The sequence below is a fragment of the Xiphophorus maculatus genome, chromosome 20 (genome assembly GCF_002775205.1).
Source record: "Xiphophorus maculatus strain JP 163 A chromosome 20, X_maculatus-5.0-male, whole genome shotgun sequence".
Taxonomy (NCBI): Eukaryota; Metazoa; Chordata; class Actinopteri; order Cyprinodontiformes; family Poeciliidae; genus Xiphophorus; species Xiphophorus maculatus.
The window spans coordinates 23256135-23272561 of NC_036462.1; the positions used below are offsets into that span (position 1 = coordinate 23256135).

The 16427-nt window shown below is 35.6% G+C and overlaps 1 protein-coding gene across 3 annotated transcripts in view; it reads right to left on the minus strand.

Annotated features, from left to right (window-relative positions):
• Positions 1–16427, minus strand: part of LOC102231072 (copine-8) — a 124614-nt gene that overhangs the window by 23863 nt on the left and 84324 nt on the right. For all 3 annotated transcript variants that reach the window (XM_023325253.1, XM_023325251.1, XM_023325252.1), the window contains 2 exons: positions 4584–4687; positions 2863–2967 (listed from right to left, as the gene is read on the minus strand). In XM_023325253.1, coding sequence (XP_023181021.1) covers positions 2863–2967; positions 4584–4687 — 209 coding nt within the window. The remainder of the gene's footprint in view (positions 1–2862; positions 2968–4583; positions 4688–16427) is intronic.

Consider the following 16427-nt stretch of genomic DNA (forward strand, 5'->3'; position numbering starts at 1 on the left):
TTGATTCCAGAGTTTACAAGGACGAGACGGCATGTTTTGTTTGGTAGATTAAATTGCTTTTATGAAAACAGTCTGCACTGAACACATTTTTCACCTCTGCAGGGGAAACACAAACAGAAAGCTTTCCATTACTTGACAGACGTGAACAGCAATTATGCAGCCTAAAAAGCTGTGTTTGGCAAATACCTATGGCGTGTATATTATACACAGTTACAGTATCTAATGCATATATATGGACGGATACACATCAAAGTAAAGAATTTGTGAAAATATTGGTGCAACATCTCAGGACATCAGCCAGTAAATTGAGAGACCTTGAAACAAATGAGACCCTGATCACACCGTGTACTACGCTGCAACATTGCTTAAGGACATTAAATAATATTTTGGAGTTTGACTGCATCATAAAGCCACATTATAAATGGGGTGTGTGAGCAGGGTGGCCTACAAACCTAATTCAGCTACAACAGATCCGGTGTGAAGAATGGGACAAACTTTCAGCAAGCAATATGAAAACTGTCTCTCTGTAGTTATTCTGGCCTCTAGCACTTTGAAATGATTATTGTAATCCTATCAGATCTAAAGCAGGAATAGTAAGTAAGAAAAAAAAACCTTAATGTCTTCTAATACAGTTAAATGTACAAGTCAGGTATCATATTTGTGCTTATGTTAACATGAACAAAAATATAACCAAGAACCACCAGGAAATTTAATCACAATCACACAAATTTAAAACTTCTCTTAGCCGATGTGCTGATATTTCAAGATGCTCCATGTCAAATTTCTTTCCACAGTGTATGGGTATGTGAGCATCTTAAGCATTTTTTTAAGTGTGTTTGTTTGGCACAGAAACATTTCAGGAAGAGCCTTTTATGCCCATGTATATTTGGATCTGACAAAATAAAAACATTTTGGACTGGCGTACGATTGACCACCTGATACGTTTCATCCATTTTTACCAAAGCTTCATGTTTCCTAAATGTGGCAACCCTATATATCCATAAATTAAGTCTGTTCGGGATTTATCTCAGCTTTCTTTCTCGCACACCAGGCTCTCAGCAGTTTCCGTAATTAGTTTGACTGCATACAAACAAGATAAGGCAGACACCTTTGAGAGAGACAGAGATGAGAAAGGAAAGTTAGAAAAATGGATTGAATATTCCTTGTGAAATATGTGCCCCCATAAAGGCAATCTGCCTGTCACTCTATCCTTTCATCTATCCTCAAAGTTCCTTCAAGATTTATCTTGTTTTCTTCACATCACTGTCTTTTTAAATTAGAAATATGCAGATAAGCTTTGAGAAAAGTGAATTCTTATCATCATTGACTAAACAAGTTTGCATTAATAATGTGCCTGCTGGGAAAAAAGCAACCCTACATTTTCATTATTATTATTATTAATTTCATTTTTTTTTTTTTGCTGTTTTCAGTGACACATTAAAGCAAAACAACATTTAATAATTCTCCTCTGAACATTCAGCATATGCCGCTATTAAAGTATTTAACAGAGTGGGTTGAAAATGTTTCCTTTTCCATTAAACTTTTCCCTATTTTCTCACTTTACCTCCAAATGTCAGGGCATTTTACAAGATTTTGGTAATGATTCAATAGAAAGCAGTTTCTGATTGTGGAGTAGAAGAAAAATATTCACTGGTGTCACAGAAACCAGTGAATCTAAAAAAATATTTTGCACCTCTGAGTAAATACTGTAGTAGAACATCAATTTAATTGCATTTACAGCTGCATGTTTTATAGTAAGTCCACACATAAACATATAAAAATGTCTGTTGAAACGTCAAAAGAGCTGCAAAACAACTCCATCCAGTCAGTCAGACTGGATGGAGCACGTCTCTGATTATAAACTACCATGTTCTGTCTCGGGCTTTAAATTTGATTTAGAACGTGGCTTTGATTGGAAAAACATAATGAGCTCCTCTGTCCCTGTTAATGATTGGCATACCCACAGCGTGATGCCACCACCATAACGGTTTACAGTAAGGATAGTGTGTTTAAGGAGATGCCGAGGGTCATTTTTCTAGTTGGATTAGACTAGACAGACCCCTGAGGTGTTTATATGTTGTTTAACAACCAGGATGCACTTTTGATTAGGGGTATCAGAGTAAATGGGGGTGAACACAAATATATGTCATCATTTTCAGATATTCTTTATTAGATAGGCAAGACATAAAACACTTCAGGAAGCAACAGCTGATTATTTAAAATGTAATGTCTGTCTCTTATTTTAAAGAAAGTAGCTTAGGATGTAAAAACAGCTAAATCGTTTTATGCACTTTACCTCAATCTTTCCTACTAGGCATGGAGACAGAGAATAGGTAAAACCATTAGCTTCTAAATTCATTCTAAAGAAGACAGCAGATATTTATGGCTTGTTCTAAAGTACCAAGTTGTGAAAAAACTACCAATGCACACAGTTGTAGCAAAAATTCATAGGTTTGGATTCTTTTCCTTTAGTTAAACAGCATTTTCACTTAAAATAAAACAACAACAACAAAAAAACATAGTCACATAGACTAACAGATCTGAAATATATGAATACATAGCACATAGCTACTTTGAGGTAAAAATGGTTGCAGAATAATTGTTTAACAGGTACAGCTAAAGTATTTTTATATTTGAACAGAGTGTGCTAATCACTCCACTTAGTACACTCACTGTCAGTTAGAAAACGTTAATAAGAGCTTTAATGACAGTCGACGGACTGAGCCAGGAGGAGTCAGTGACAGTAGACACCATTCATGGTTAAAATGTATTAATAATGTGGTAGAAGTAAAGGGGAAAGTGCAGTGTCAAATAAAAAAAAAAACAGCAGAAGAGATAGAGCAGGGGGCAACTGTGTTGTACCTGTCATAGTCTCCATTGCAGAGTGCTCTCACTGGGATGGTAAAAGGCTGCCACACTGGATTTAATGTGTTCTTCACCACCTCTGTTTTGTGGCAGATAGTAAACCTAGAGGCAGAAGAGAATGAACATGAAAAAAGGATATCGTCAAAAAGAGTGTCGGGAAGAAATTTGATTCTTTGTTGCCTACAAAACCTGGAGGGAATGAAAGAGAGATACACTAAATATGCAAAGAAGGGGGAGGAGTGTGTGGAGATACAGGGAAGAGATCAATCAGTCATATCTTGCAGTGACAGGAGAAATGCTTTAAATAGAGTTTTGTTTTCTTCTGGTCCCACGTCTCAGACCACAGAGACCAATTTAAAATTCTGCCCTGGCTTTTAAATTCTCCCTGTGGAGAAGAAATGTGACAATGACCTGCAAATGGATTTTTCAGATATGTAAAATGTTTTGCAGGGAAGATACCACCCAAATACCCCCTTGAAAAGCAACAACATGTATCATGCTTTTGTTTTTGCCTTAATCCAAATCCCTGGCTTAGGTTGTTTGTGCTTGACTGAGTGGCTGCAACCTTTTAATGTCCAATGACTCCTTTAACCACACAACTCTCCAATTTACACCGTTGTCTGGGATTTGTAGGAGACACACTTTCAGCAAGACTAGGGGGTCTATTCATACCCTGGTAATTTCTATTGAAAAAGGTTTTAGGAAAACCTGCAGATGATCTTTAGCCAGATACAGCTGACTTTGCTAGAAATACAAAGCCCTATGATCGACTGGGGAGTACTCTGAGAGGAGTGCTCCTCCTGTGAGGAGATTGGAGAGTGTTATGCATCTCTTAGTAAATTGCTTCTGCAATTGGCTGCTTTTACCTCATTAATGTAAAATGCAGATGCCGAGGTTTAGTTGTCCCCTCTTTCCATACATTTTTACATTAATTGCCTCTTTTTCACGTTTGCAGTCCTGGATTCATTTATAAGTTGCACTATGAAAATTTTACTTGTGATTTGAAAAGGATACACAGGTCTTTTTATACATCCTCATATGATGTGCATGCCCCAATAACCACCGCAGATTTCCTCTCAGATTGTGCAAGAAAGGAACACAGTTTATCATATTAAATTTCTTCCACTTCACTTACTTTTATAATTTTTTTATTAGAGACATTTGAAAATTTAGAATTATTTTTTGAAAAAAAAACAAACTTGTAAGGATATGATTTTTTTGTTGGAACAAAGTCCATAAACTCTTCATATTCTGAGACAAACTAGCTGAAAGTAATGCACAACTGTGAGCTGGAAGGAAAATAATTAATATTTTCAAATCCCTTACAAATAGAAATCTAGAAAGTGAATACATTTTATAAATAAAATTAAAGCCGCAAGTATTTTTGGGATGTGTTTCTACCACCTCTGAATGTCTAGCGACTAAAATTATTGCCACTTCTTATTTGTAAAATAGTTGGCCTATTAAATTCAGGCCTATACTTTGATTGGGTGATTCTAACACACCAAATATTTTAGCTTATAATATTTTTTTATTGTACAATAAAATATTTATTGTAAATATTTTATTGTACAATAAAATATTTATTGTAAATATTTTATTGTAACTTTCACCATATCTAATCTAATGGTTAGAAAAGGGTTGCATGACATCCTGAAAAAGACAGTGATGCCAAACATTCTGACAAAGCAGAAAATGCCAAAATCAGATGAACTTACGTGCCATCCTCATTGCTTCTGTAGAAAACCATGAAAGGATCAGACTTGCCAAAAAAGTCCTTTTTGTCCAGCTTGTTGGCACAGAACTGCATGGTGGCACTGTCCTGCAGAAAAGCATAGACATTAGTGAATGAGAGGCTCTTTAAGGTGTTACATATAGTGACCTATCTTCCTCTTAGGTTCAAAATATCATGAGACTAAAGTGTATTAAGTGTCATCTTCTCAACAATCACACATTACCTAAAAATCTAAATAAAACACACATGTCCCACAATGTATTTTTAATGGAAATAAGCATTTTGGGATTTCATTATTTAAAATGCAAAAGCGATAAAAAAAATGTTTTTTACGACCTCAGATAGTAAAAAAACAATGTGAGGTCCTTGCAGGTTTCTGTGCAAGGATTTTACATGTGGCCCCTGGATTCCCTTTTTAAAGAAAGAGAAACTTCTCTATAAAAAACATGTCTATAACAAAGGTAATGTCTCCTGTGCCACTGAGTAGGAGGATAATTTGGATTCCCACCTGGTAGTCAAAGCTGTCTCACCAGGTAAGTGTTTGTATGTTCACAGATGATATTTTGTTTTGGCTGAAGTTCTGACAAATCTAATTGAAACATAAGCTTGTCATCTTTTATTTGTAGCTGATTACCTGTGTGTGTAAAACATCAAACGAAATTTGAAAGATAAAGGTAATTTTATTTATATAGCACATTTTCAGCAGCAAGGCAATACAAAGTGCTTTACAGAATTTAAAAGGAAATACAAACAAAATAACAAACCAAGAAGAGAACAAAAGAAGGAAAAGCTAATAATGTTGATCCAAAGGAAATAAGCTAGAAATGGTTTGACTGTCCAGAACTTCTCCTCAAACATGACAGACTTTAAAAGGCAAACAAAAACCTACAAATATAGCAGCACAATTTCTTACCCAAAGTACTTTTTTGTGAGATGTTTGTCAGAGTTAGCTTGCACACTATAAATGTCACCTGCTTTTAAGCCTTTGCTTTGTAGACTACAGGCTCTCAGCCAGAAGACCACTCTAACATTATCTACAAACACGATCCAAGGATCCACTAGTTATGTGTGTGTTTGTGTTTGTGTGTGGCCTTTTATTTGATACATTGTAAGGACTATTTTCCAAAGACACTTACTACGCTTTATGGACTGTTCCTTATGGAAAGACGTACTATGTTTATGCGGGGGTGTGCATTTGTGTGTTCATGTTTACCTAAACATAAAAAAGACATTTTAAATTTCAAGACAGGCAACTTCATACACCAACCGATGGTCTTGCCAACATTAGTCTAACTCCATCATGAGTAATAGTCATCATGCTAACTCTTTCTGATGCATTGCGTTCACGGTATCATATTCACTCTGAATGCATTAGATGCTACTAGAGGATCTTAGAGAGAAAAACACAAAGCAGTGAGGATTTTTATTTTCTGCACCGAGTTCTCTTCTTGCATGTTAGATTTTAGGTACAGTACTTTCCACTAAATGTTCGCAGTTTCATTTCAGGAATAATTTATGCTGGTAGGTACTTGTCCATAAGAGCTTCCGGAAAAAAGTAATTGTGACAGTTAGCATTATTTTAAAAATGATCAGGTTTTTAAAAAATGCTAATAGGACAAACTGATGTACTTTCATATGGTAGAAAAATATTCAAGTCACATTAAAATCTTTAAATTGAACAACTAATTTAACTTTGCACTATTGTAGTTGATAGCAATTCTTCATAAACACCACCACATCTTAAAAAGTAAAATACCTTGAAATGATCAAAAAATATATGATGGGTCAAATCAAATATTAAGCCTAGAGGAGGGACTTGAGGCTAATTAGAGCATAATCTGTCCATTTTAATTTTACCTGGTGATCTGTTGATCTGAAACTTTAAACCAGATTTTGTTTCAATTAGCGAATCAACACAAACCAATGACTACTGGGTCACAGAAGCATTGACACACCCCATTGTAGAAATTAACATGACGTCAACAATGTTTTCTTGGTATTGATATCAATAATTTGTTTAAAGATGAAGTCAAGGGAAGAAAATAAGCTGAAAAAAGCTTATAGAAAAGTGTTTTCTACAGAGCTATTCCAGCTATTCTTTCAGGCTCCAACAGGGCGACATTAACAGATGTAGCAGGAAGCTAGATGCATTCCAGTGCCCCGTTTTATCATTTTTAAAAGTCCAGTTATTTGTTATGAAACATGCTGGATTAGAAAAATATAGGGAGTCATTTGAAAATCACAGAGCAAAGCAAATGGCTGACTTTAGCTAGAGAATACACAGCAATGCTAAATATGTGCTAATTGGTAATGTAAGATGAATAAAATTGCTTAAAATCTTTTAAGTAAATACTTACAGTTAATATAAAGGAATGAATGAATGAATGAATGACTGAATGAATGAATGAATGAATGAGAGATTGTCACTACAGATAGGTGGAAGACAAATGTTATTTTTGAAAGCGATCTTTGAAAAAAAATAAAATAAAAATCCATTGATACATGATATGCTACTACATTTTGTGGTGTGTAAAAAAATTTACTGAGGTATAATCTGTCTAAATAAAAGAGGTTTGTGCAGCTCACTGGATTTTTCTTTTACATTTGTCTCTACCCTATAGCCTAGAGCAGTGGTTCTCAAACTTTTTTCAGTGATGTACCCCCTTAAGAATATATTTTTAGTCAAGTACCCCCTGACACGGGCAAAACATTTTTGGAATTAAAAAGAGGTACAGTGCTGTAAAATCACTGTCTGATTTATTAAAACCAAACAACTTATATCAGTGAACCTGACAAATACATCCATATTACAAACATTGCATGGTTAAACAAAAAAGAAAAACAGAAGACGGTGACCACCAGGAAGGTATAAAACCAGTCAAACCGTTTTATTTGAAAGGATATTGAAACTAAGTACTGAATATAAAATTCAGTGCATGAACACACATTTATATTTTATCGAACTTTTTACAAAATAATTTTTCCCAAGACTTATTATGAGGAGCCTACTGATTTTTTAAAGACATTTTGAAAAGCTTCACGTACCCCATGCTGTACCTCCACGTACCCCCAGGGGTACGCGTACCCCCATTTGAGAACCACTAGCCTAGAGAATATTACCATGTTTGTTGAGTCATGCAGAGTAAGAGAGCTCTGTAATATTATTTCACTAAAACAAACTTTTATTAAGAAAGTTACCATTTATTAAAAGATTAGAATTCTTGTTTAAATTAGGATAGGTAAAAACTGGAACCAGCATGTCAGAGATTTAGAAAATTAACAATGAGGAATCTAACACAAAACACTTACAAACTAATGTTTATTCTCTTGTGGTGCATATGCTTTTGCAAACAAATGAACCTCATGTGAGTTTTTATCTACATGTCTTTTTTAGTAAATGCTGCGTTCCAAATATACGCCACTTGGTTGCTGCTGAATCTCATCGCACTTGTCTCCACCCCTCCCTGTTTGTTTGGCTCACCCTGTGTAATGGCATCTGACTTATCTCTGGCTTTTAACCACTAATCTTTGAAACTCATTAGCTTGTTACCATACATTTAGATGCTGCATCACTGTGGATTTCTGTTTATAGCCTTAAAACATTTCCCTCTTGCCTGTCAAGTGTGGCTTTGTGTCATGGGGCAACTCAGCAATGCAATGTCCAAATGAGTGTGTGACGGGGAGCATTTCTACACACACATACTGTACCTCGATTATTATTTTAGAGCCTGTGCGCATTTTGCTACCGTGTCTGCTATGTGTCTTTATCTGACACAAGCAGACACCGAGCAGCATACACTCCTGAACACATCACATCCACTCAGCTCCAGCAGAAAGAAGGGACCTATATCTGCATTCATGCCCTCACCCCGAGGACACGTGCACTCTACTTGACTGGCTTTTGACACAGCTCGCCTACGCATACTTCACTCTGGCTTGCGGTCTAATTTTTTTTTTTTAATTCTCCTTTAATCCATTGGGAGTCTGTAGGCTGCCTTACTGCTCAGTGATGGATGAATATGAATTTTTTTTTTTTGCCTATATGTATGAAAGTATTGAAATATTTGCTGTAGCAACTGTTCTGATTTAATAATAAAAAAACTTGCACTGCATTAAGTAAACTGCTGAATCAAATGCCTGTCAGCTCATTAAATTGAAGCCTTGGCTTGGTGAACCTCAGAGAACTTGACAAGAAGGAGTCTCTTTTTTGTTATTTGTAAGTATTGCAGAAAAATCTACATCAAGGGGATAGTTGGAAACATAGTAACCCAGAAGACCCCAGGAAGAGAGGCAAAGTTGCCCACTTGCATGAATGCACCAGATCATCACAACATTGGTCGCAAAAAGCCAAAGTTTATTTATATAGCACATTTACAACAGACTGAGCTGACCAAAATATTTCACAACATCACAGGTAGACAAATGATAAAATAGAAAATAAAATTACATTTACCGTATTTTCCGCACTATAAGGCGCACCTTCAATGAATGGCCTATTTTAAAACTTTTTTCATATATAAGGCGCACCGCATTATAAGGCGCATAGAATAGACACTACAGTAGAGGCTGGAGTTACGTTATGCATCCATTAGATGGAACTGCGATAAAGGGAATGTCAACAAAACAGTCAGATAGGTCAGTCAAACTTTATTAATAGATTACAAACCAGCGTTCTGAAAACTCTGTTCATTCCCAAAATGAATAAACAGCTGTTTTATTATTTTCCCTGAGGTAAAGTAAGTGACGTGGTATTTTCGTGACACAGTTTATCTTTTAACAACAGCAAGGTATAACATATAGTGGAGGGGAACTTTTCCTCGATTCAATAAACACATAAAAAACAGTCTGATACTGTTACGGCAAATCAAACGTTAGTGCAATCACAATATATATCCACTTCCGCACCATTGATTGGTTCATGTTAAATTCTCTCGCTGCTGCTCTATTCCCGTGTTCTACTGGGTGACTGATCGCCTTGAGCTTAAACTCTGCGTCGTAAGTGTGTCTCTTAATAGGAGCCATTTTGAAGTCTTTACACAAAACCCAGCGTGCACCGCGCGCTTCTTCTTCTACGGGGGAAAATGAAGTCGGCGGCTGCTTACCGTAGTTGCGAGACCTGTTGTGGCTCAATATTGGTCCATCTATACGCACTGGATTATAAGGCGCACTGTCAGCTTTTGAGAAAATTGAAGGTTTTTAGGTGCGCCTTATAGTGCAGAAAATACGGTAGTAAAGATAAGATACACAAAAACAAAACCAGTGTACACCATCAAGGAAAATAATAATGTATTGTTCGTGATTTCTTTTTTTCTCAGTGCAAAGTGTCTGGTGTTTAAAATCCTAAATGGTTAAAATGTAACCAGTTGTTTTAAGTCGTAATAGAGGTGGAGGTTAGATCGTGCATTAAGCTGTTACAAAACTGTAGAGCTCCTTCTGGGACAGACTGCTGCATCCTAAGTGCACAAAGGAGCGTTACTACAGATCCTTCCTCCCAACGGCTATTATACTTTATAACTGTCTCTGCCTCCAGCAAAAGCAAAGAGTCTTTGCATCTCTGCTGTTTTCTTTAAAAAAAAAAAAAATCATGCAGTTACATGGGAAAGACTCATTTAAATCTTTGGGCCCAACTGGACAAAGATGGATAAAACTCCCTGATATTAGATGTAAATGAATGTACTGTAGACCTGATTAACAATGTTCTAACCAGCTTTCACTGGTTTGCTTATTGGGAATTAATTGGACTTACACTAACTTTCCGAACAAGCTGGTCACATGAATTTGGTTGTTTAACAGTGAGAGTTTGGCTTTGTTGCTGCTCTGAGTCAGGACTCATGAGACAATCTCCGCAAAGTTGATGGGGACATAAAAGCATTTATGGTGATGGAATGTGTTCGGGGTATTAAATATGCATCTGCTTCATGCTCATTAATGTTCTGCAGCACGTACACACACCCTCACAAAGCTCTGTGATCAACAGCCATTTGCTAATATGGAGAGAATCAGAGTATCAATATTTAAAGAGGGGGCAGGAAAGGTAGATGCACATTTAACCCCCTGGGGATGAATGAAAGATTGTTTGTGGCAAGAGAAAAGAATGTGTGTCACTGTACAGAGGTAAAGCTAAACTAATTAGGAAAGAAATATAGGGAGAAGACAGAATTAGTGCGGGTCTATGTTCTCTAGGGATTAAAGGCAGAAAAAGGGGTAATTGGCAGATACAAGGTAGGGGGAAAAATAATGAATCAGTTAAAAGCTAAACTGATAAAGTAGAAAGGAGATAAATAATGAAGGTGGACTTAACGGGATAGACAGGGATGAATGATATCCTGCTGATTGTGTAGTTTTTCTGCATGCTGTGAATGTTTGAGTGCTCAGTCAGAATGATGAGAACAAACCGCTACGATCTCAGCTGGCTCTGAAATAAGTCTGTGGATTCTACTCGTGGGATTTCTGCATGAAGCTGTTTCTTAGCCAGCATTAGTTTACTCATGTCTGCTTGGGTTTAATGTGACAAGAAATCTTTATGTGATTTATATACAAAACAAGACTGTATATTAGTGAAACAGAGCAACTGTTGCCAAAACCATTGTAGCTTCCTTTCACTAATCACTGCATGACCAGCCACATTAGACTTTTTTTTGCCTTTATTGGATATTTTTCCAACCTTTTACTTATTCTCAACACTCAGTGTGAAATTCTGCTCAGCTCTGGGTCGTAAACAATAAAGTCAGTGTTGTCTCTCAGACGCATGGCGCAGTGTGAAGCCAACTTTAAAAGCTCCCAATAGGACAACAAGTTCAATGGAAATACAGGAAGAGAGAAAAAATGTTTGTCAGCAAAATGTTGTGGTTTTCCAGAGTTGTCAAAGACTAAAAATATAGGGCATGTACTGTATATGTCAGAAAACTTAATATATAAATTAACAAAACTTTACTGTTTCTTCTGCCTAAAACAAATGTCTATATTTTCTACACCCCAGGTTTTTCACAGGCAAACCCACAAATTGATATACAAGTAAACAAATAAAACTAAATTTATCTATTTGGTTTGTAAAGTCACTGTGTAGATCGATTATGCAGTGATGCATTTAATTTGTTTTCCTTCTTGTTAATTTTAATAATTATATCTAACAGCTCATGTACAACCCAAAGTTCAGCTGGTGACTTAAAGGACTTTCAATTGTATATTTTCTAAAGTATGTTATGTGCACTCATGCCATGGTTAGGCCTACTTTTGCCTAATTTCCTGCATCAATTTTATGTAGCATGGAAATGGTTAGTCTGTGACTCTGCAGAGGTGCAAATGGAAGCTCACATTACTTTAATTGCAGCCTTTGGGTCATCTACATTATTGGATTTGGTGTCTGTCATCTTCTCTTGGCAATAATTCTCCATTGCTGACCATAAATGCCATAAAAGGGTTGGGACAAGGAAAGGTGGTTCGCCCAGGGCATCAAACAGGCTAGGGCCGTCTTTGTTCACACTGGAACTTAAGCAGCATGTAACATGACCTCTCTACTCTTCCTCCAAACTCTCTGGTCCTCATTCCACAAAAAGCAAAATTGACTTTAATCTAAAAAGACTTGACTACTGACCAACAATCCAGTCCTTTTTGTCCTCAAGACATTTCTGATGTTGTTTCTGGTTTAACATCGACTGCAACAGTTGTGGATACATCTCTAAGTTGCTTGTCTTGGCACACCGACTCAGTCTGCAGTGCATTTCCTGAAAATCTCCAATAAGCCTCCTGGACTGAAGTTATCCCTGTTGCTTGTGAACAAACTTCCCCTACGACCTGTCCTTCCACTCAACTTTCCTACAGTAATTTTGGAAATAATCTGGAAGTAATCTGTGAAGAACTATTTTATTAAGAAATGATTTTTAGCGACTTAACTTCTTGTCAATGAGTTTCGCTGGAGAACTGTCAAGTCTTTCCAGTTTCATTGACTTTAAGCCAATTGTTTGTAATGCATAGAAATACATGTTGGAAAAATTCACTCTGTGTGAAATAAATCTATGTAATTTAATTGTAACTTTTTGAATTCAATTACTGGATTAAACTTTCTGCTAATATTCTAAATTATTGAGATTTACTTGTATAATGGAATCTTAAACGAATGTCACCAAGGAGATAAAAATTATTATCTAGACAGCATTGTCTTATGAGAATCAAAGTATCAAAGCCTATCAAAGTAGCTTTAAATTGCCTTGCTGTAACTTGGTTAGGAGCCATTTTAAGTGGGTTAATATTGGAATGAGACTTTCAATAATATTTCAACAGGAGCTCAAAATGAATTCATTAAACCTGAGTTATAATGTGACAAATGTATTTGTCACAAATCTCAGAAAATGTTTATATTTGCATAAAATCATTATCAGTTGTGCCTAGTGTTTGTTTTGAGTTAGTTTTCATGTGATTAAAAAGAACAAATTGATCTATTTTGCATAAGCAAATATTTTGTTATTTACAATCCAAAAGGTTTGAATAGCTTTCATGTTGAATTTGAGAATTGTTCAGATAAACTTAAATTGATACTTTTACTGCTCGGCTCATAAACCAGATCAAATGGGAGAAAAATCTCCCTCTCACTGCCACCTGTGTTCCTCACATTCTCGTTGGATTGAAGCCATATGGTTGTCATTTATCACAGTCATTCTGCTTTGGAAATAATGTGATTCAAAATTATCTGAGGCATTTTGTCCCAATCTAATTTCGTTTGTTGAATCTACAAATCTTTAAGGATGGATGAGCTCAAAATTAGAAAAAGCGGCAGGCAGAGACTAAGGGGTTGAATAACCATAAACATCTGGAGTTATTTACTTTGAATTTGTCTCACTAGTCATTTTCAAAAACCTTATTTGTGTTCTGGTGAAAATTAAAAACAAAACTATTCATTACCCTGACTAAGACTTAAAAATCAGTTGCTTATCAAAATTAGATGTATCAAATGTACAGTAATTATTGTGACCCAAAACAATTAAATAATCACATCAAAAAGTTTGAAACGTTGTCCTTAGAGGTTTTTTTCTCATTCCTATATATAATAGTATGTGAGAGATTGTGTCAGTGACATTCATTAACTTAAAATACTTTGCAGAATGGCACTTTACGAAGTTTGGTCCATTTACTTGTATTAGCTTGCTGGCAGGTAAGCCACTTTCAATATGGCGGACGCTATAGCGTATCGCAACAATGGGCCGACCGGTTCAAAAACACTGTCGTCCAATCAGCCATTTCTCAGGTCTCCAACTGGGACATACCCTTTCCACTTTGTTAATGTTGTAGTGTTTTTGGAAGTTGTAATTGTGCTTTGTTAATGATGTGTTTTTGAATTTGTTGAAGTGGTTTGCACCTCAGGGCCACCGTAGATCAGAGTATAAAACACAATAATGTAAAAAAGAAAGATTTCATTTCATAAATTGATGCTGACTAAAACAACAAATTGAGATGTTTAAAAATAATTATTTTATATTTTCTGAAATAAGTTTGTCCTCCTGAAATTAAGTTGTTTTCGAGTTTTGGTGTCTTATAACTTGAATCAGCTGTTTTTATAATGACTATCACACAGCCTCAGATTGTTGTGAAGAAATTAGGTCTCACTTCTTGCAAATATCCTAAAATCATGGAGGTTTGCAGACATTACTTTCTGCATAACCCTCTGCTGCAGCCCATCAATTCAGGTTAATGTCTAACTTTTGACAGGGTCATTGCCATACCTCAGCTTGTAGCTGGTTTTTGAAAGAACCACTTTAGTTTTTTCGTAATTAAACTAAAACCCACAGTCTGGTGTCCCCATGAGCTTCTCATTCAGTATTCTTGCTCCTCCTCTATGTTTGTTCTTGTATAGGATCACAGTGCTTGGAGATACTTTAACTTCTCAGACAATATTTTCTCTGAGAAAGTCTAAATATCGCCAACATAATAAAGTAATGAGTACTGCATGTTGTTTTAAACACCTACTACTCACAATCAGCAGATCTCACAACATTTCGATTGGTTGGCACTTGAGTGGCTAATAAACTGATGAAAAAGCTTGGCAATGTTTTCTCCTCTACAGTAAGGTTGATAGTAAAGACACTGAATCGTTAAGCAATTTCATAAACATTGTGAAAAGTTCTCATCTCATTGGCAGACAAACAAATTTATGAAAAATAATGTTCCAAAGTGTTGGAACATTAGTCTGTTACATATTTATAGTCATTAATGTGATGTACTACATTTTTAAATAATGTTGTAATAGGACGATATGTGCAGAACTATGTGTCCTCAAATCCCATTTAAATACAATTTCAGTGCACTGCGGTGTCTCTTCATTTTAATGATTTAGCAATAAAAAAGGTGCATAAAATCTGGTTCAGAAATCCTACTTTACTGCAATCAGAACTGAACTCTCACCAGACACATCTGAATATATCAGATCAAATTCTCGTGACATTCTCACAATTTTTAAATCAGAAAAATAGCAGTATAGATCTCATCTTATAGAGCATGGAGCAATTTGGGTTTTTAACACAAAATGTTATACTTTTAAATATAAATGTTGAATTTACAATGTAAACACTATGAAAAACCTAAGGGCATAAATACTTTTGCACAAGAATAACAGCTGTTACCTGCTACTTTTCACCTAGGAGTAAAAATTCCAAAAAAAAAAAGAAATAATAATAATAAAAAAGCTATTCTAAAATATCCTCTTACACCTACTCTCTCCTATTGCCTGACAAAATTAGAGAGTAGAGAATAACACGAGCTACTAAATGCAAAAATGATGTTGACCTCTCTAACCTCACCAGACCTGCTGGCAGTGCAGAAAAGCACCTCACATAACCTTGAGTTATAGTTTATATTGTATCCAGGAATTAAGCATTCGAGGAAAACTGTTTCCAGCTAAATGACTGAGGGACTGGAAAATATTAATAATTATTTAAAATTAAAATAATTAGCATAGTATGGAGGTGGTAAAGAGGAATGTTTATAAGAGATCTTTGTTAAAACTTTTTCCTGATTCAGATATTGACAAATTATTTGCCGTCAAGATCTTCATGTTTGATGGTGGTTTGAGTGAGGAGTATTCAGTAAGGTTTAGCTTGTAAAATGCTCTTTATCTAAGAACATAAGAGAGGGTTAAGACCACAGACCTGCACTATGCTCTGTTAACTATTTATTTATCGTTTTAGTTGATTAGTTTTGCTGTTTTTCAGCCATAGCAAATTTAAAGGTTAGAGGTTATACATGTTCTTTTTTTTTATCTAATCTTCCACATTTCCAAACTTGGTGCCCTGTTAAGTTTTCTGCTGCCTCTGCTTTAACTGCAACAAGTTAGGTGTGGACAGGGTGAGACCTGGAGGCAGAGGAAGGAAGTTGTAGCTTTTGTCAAATCGAAATTTTCTCTTGGTCCATCAAATGGGTAAGTACCACCAAAATCAATATGAATGTTTCTAATATATTAAGAAAGTAACCAATTTGTCAGCTGATATGTTTGAAGAGAGTCGGGATTTTGTCAGAGGGGCAGAGCAACCTTTTTGCACATTGTACAAGGACTACTTAGGACTACTTTTACAGCTGAACAAGTAGTCCTAATTTTTAAATCAGAATTTCAGTGTTATTTTGATATATTACAATTTAGGTAGGATCATGTGTAAATGAGAGCACTGTTATTGAGAAGTCAGGCAAATTGAAATAGATATTACAAAGAGAACAGTAGAGAACTTTTAAAAATGTCAAATGTGAATAATCTGTCAAAGGCCAGTTTACAATTCAAGTGCTTAGAAAGCTAATGCGGAAATGTTTGAATTCTTTAAAAAAAAAAGGAAACATTTTATGTTTG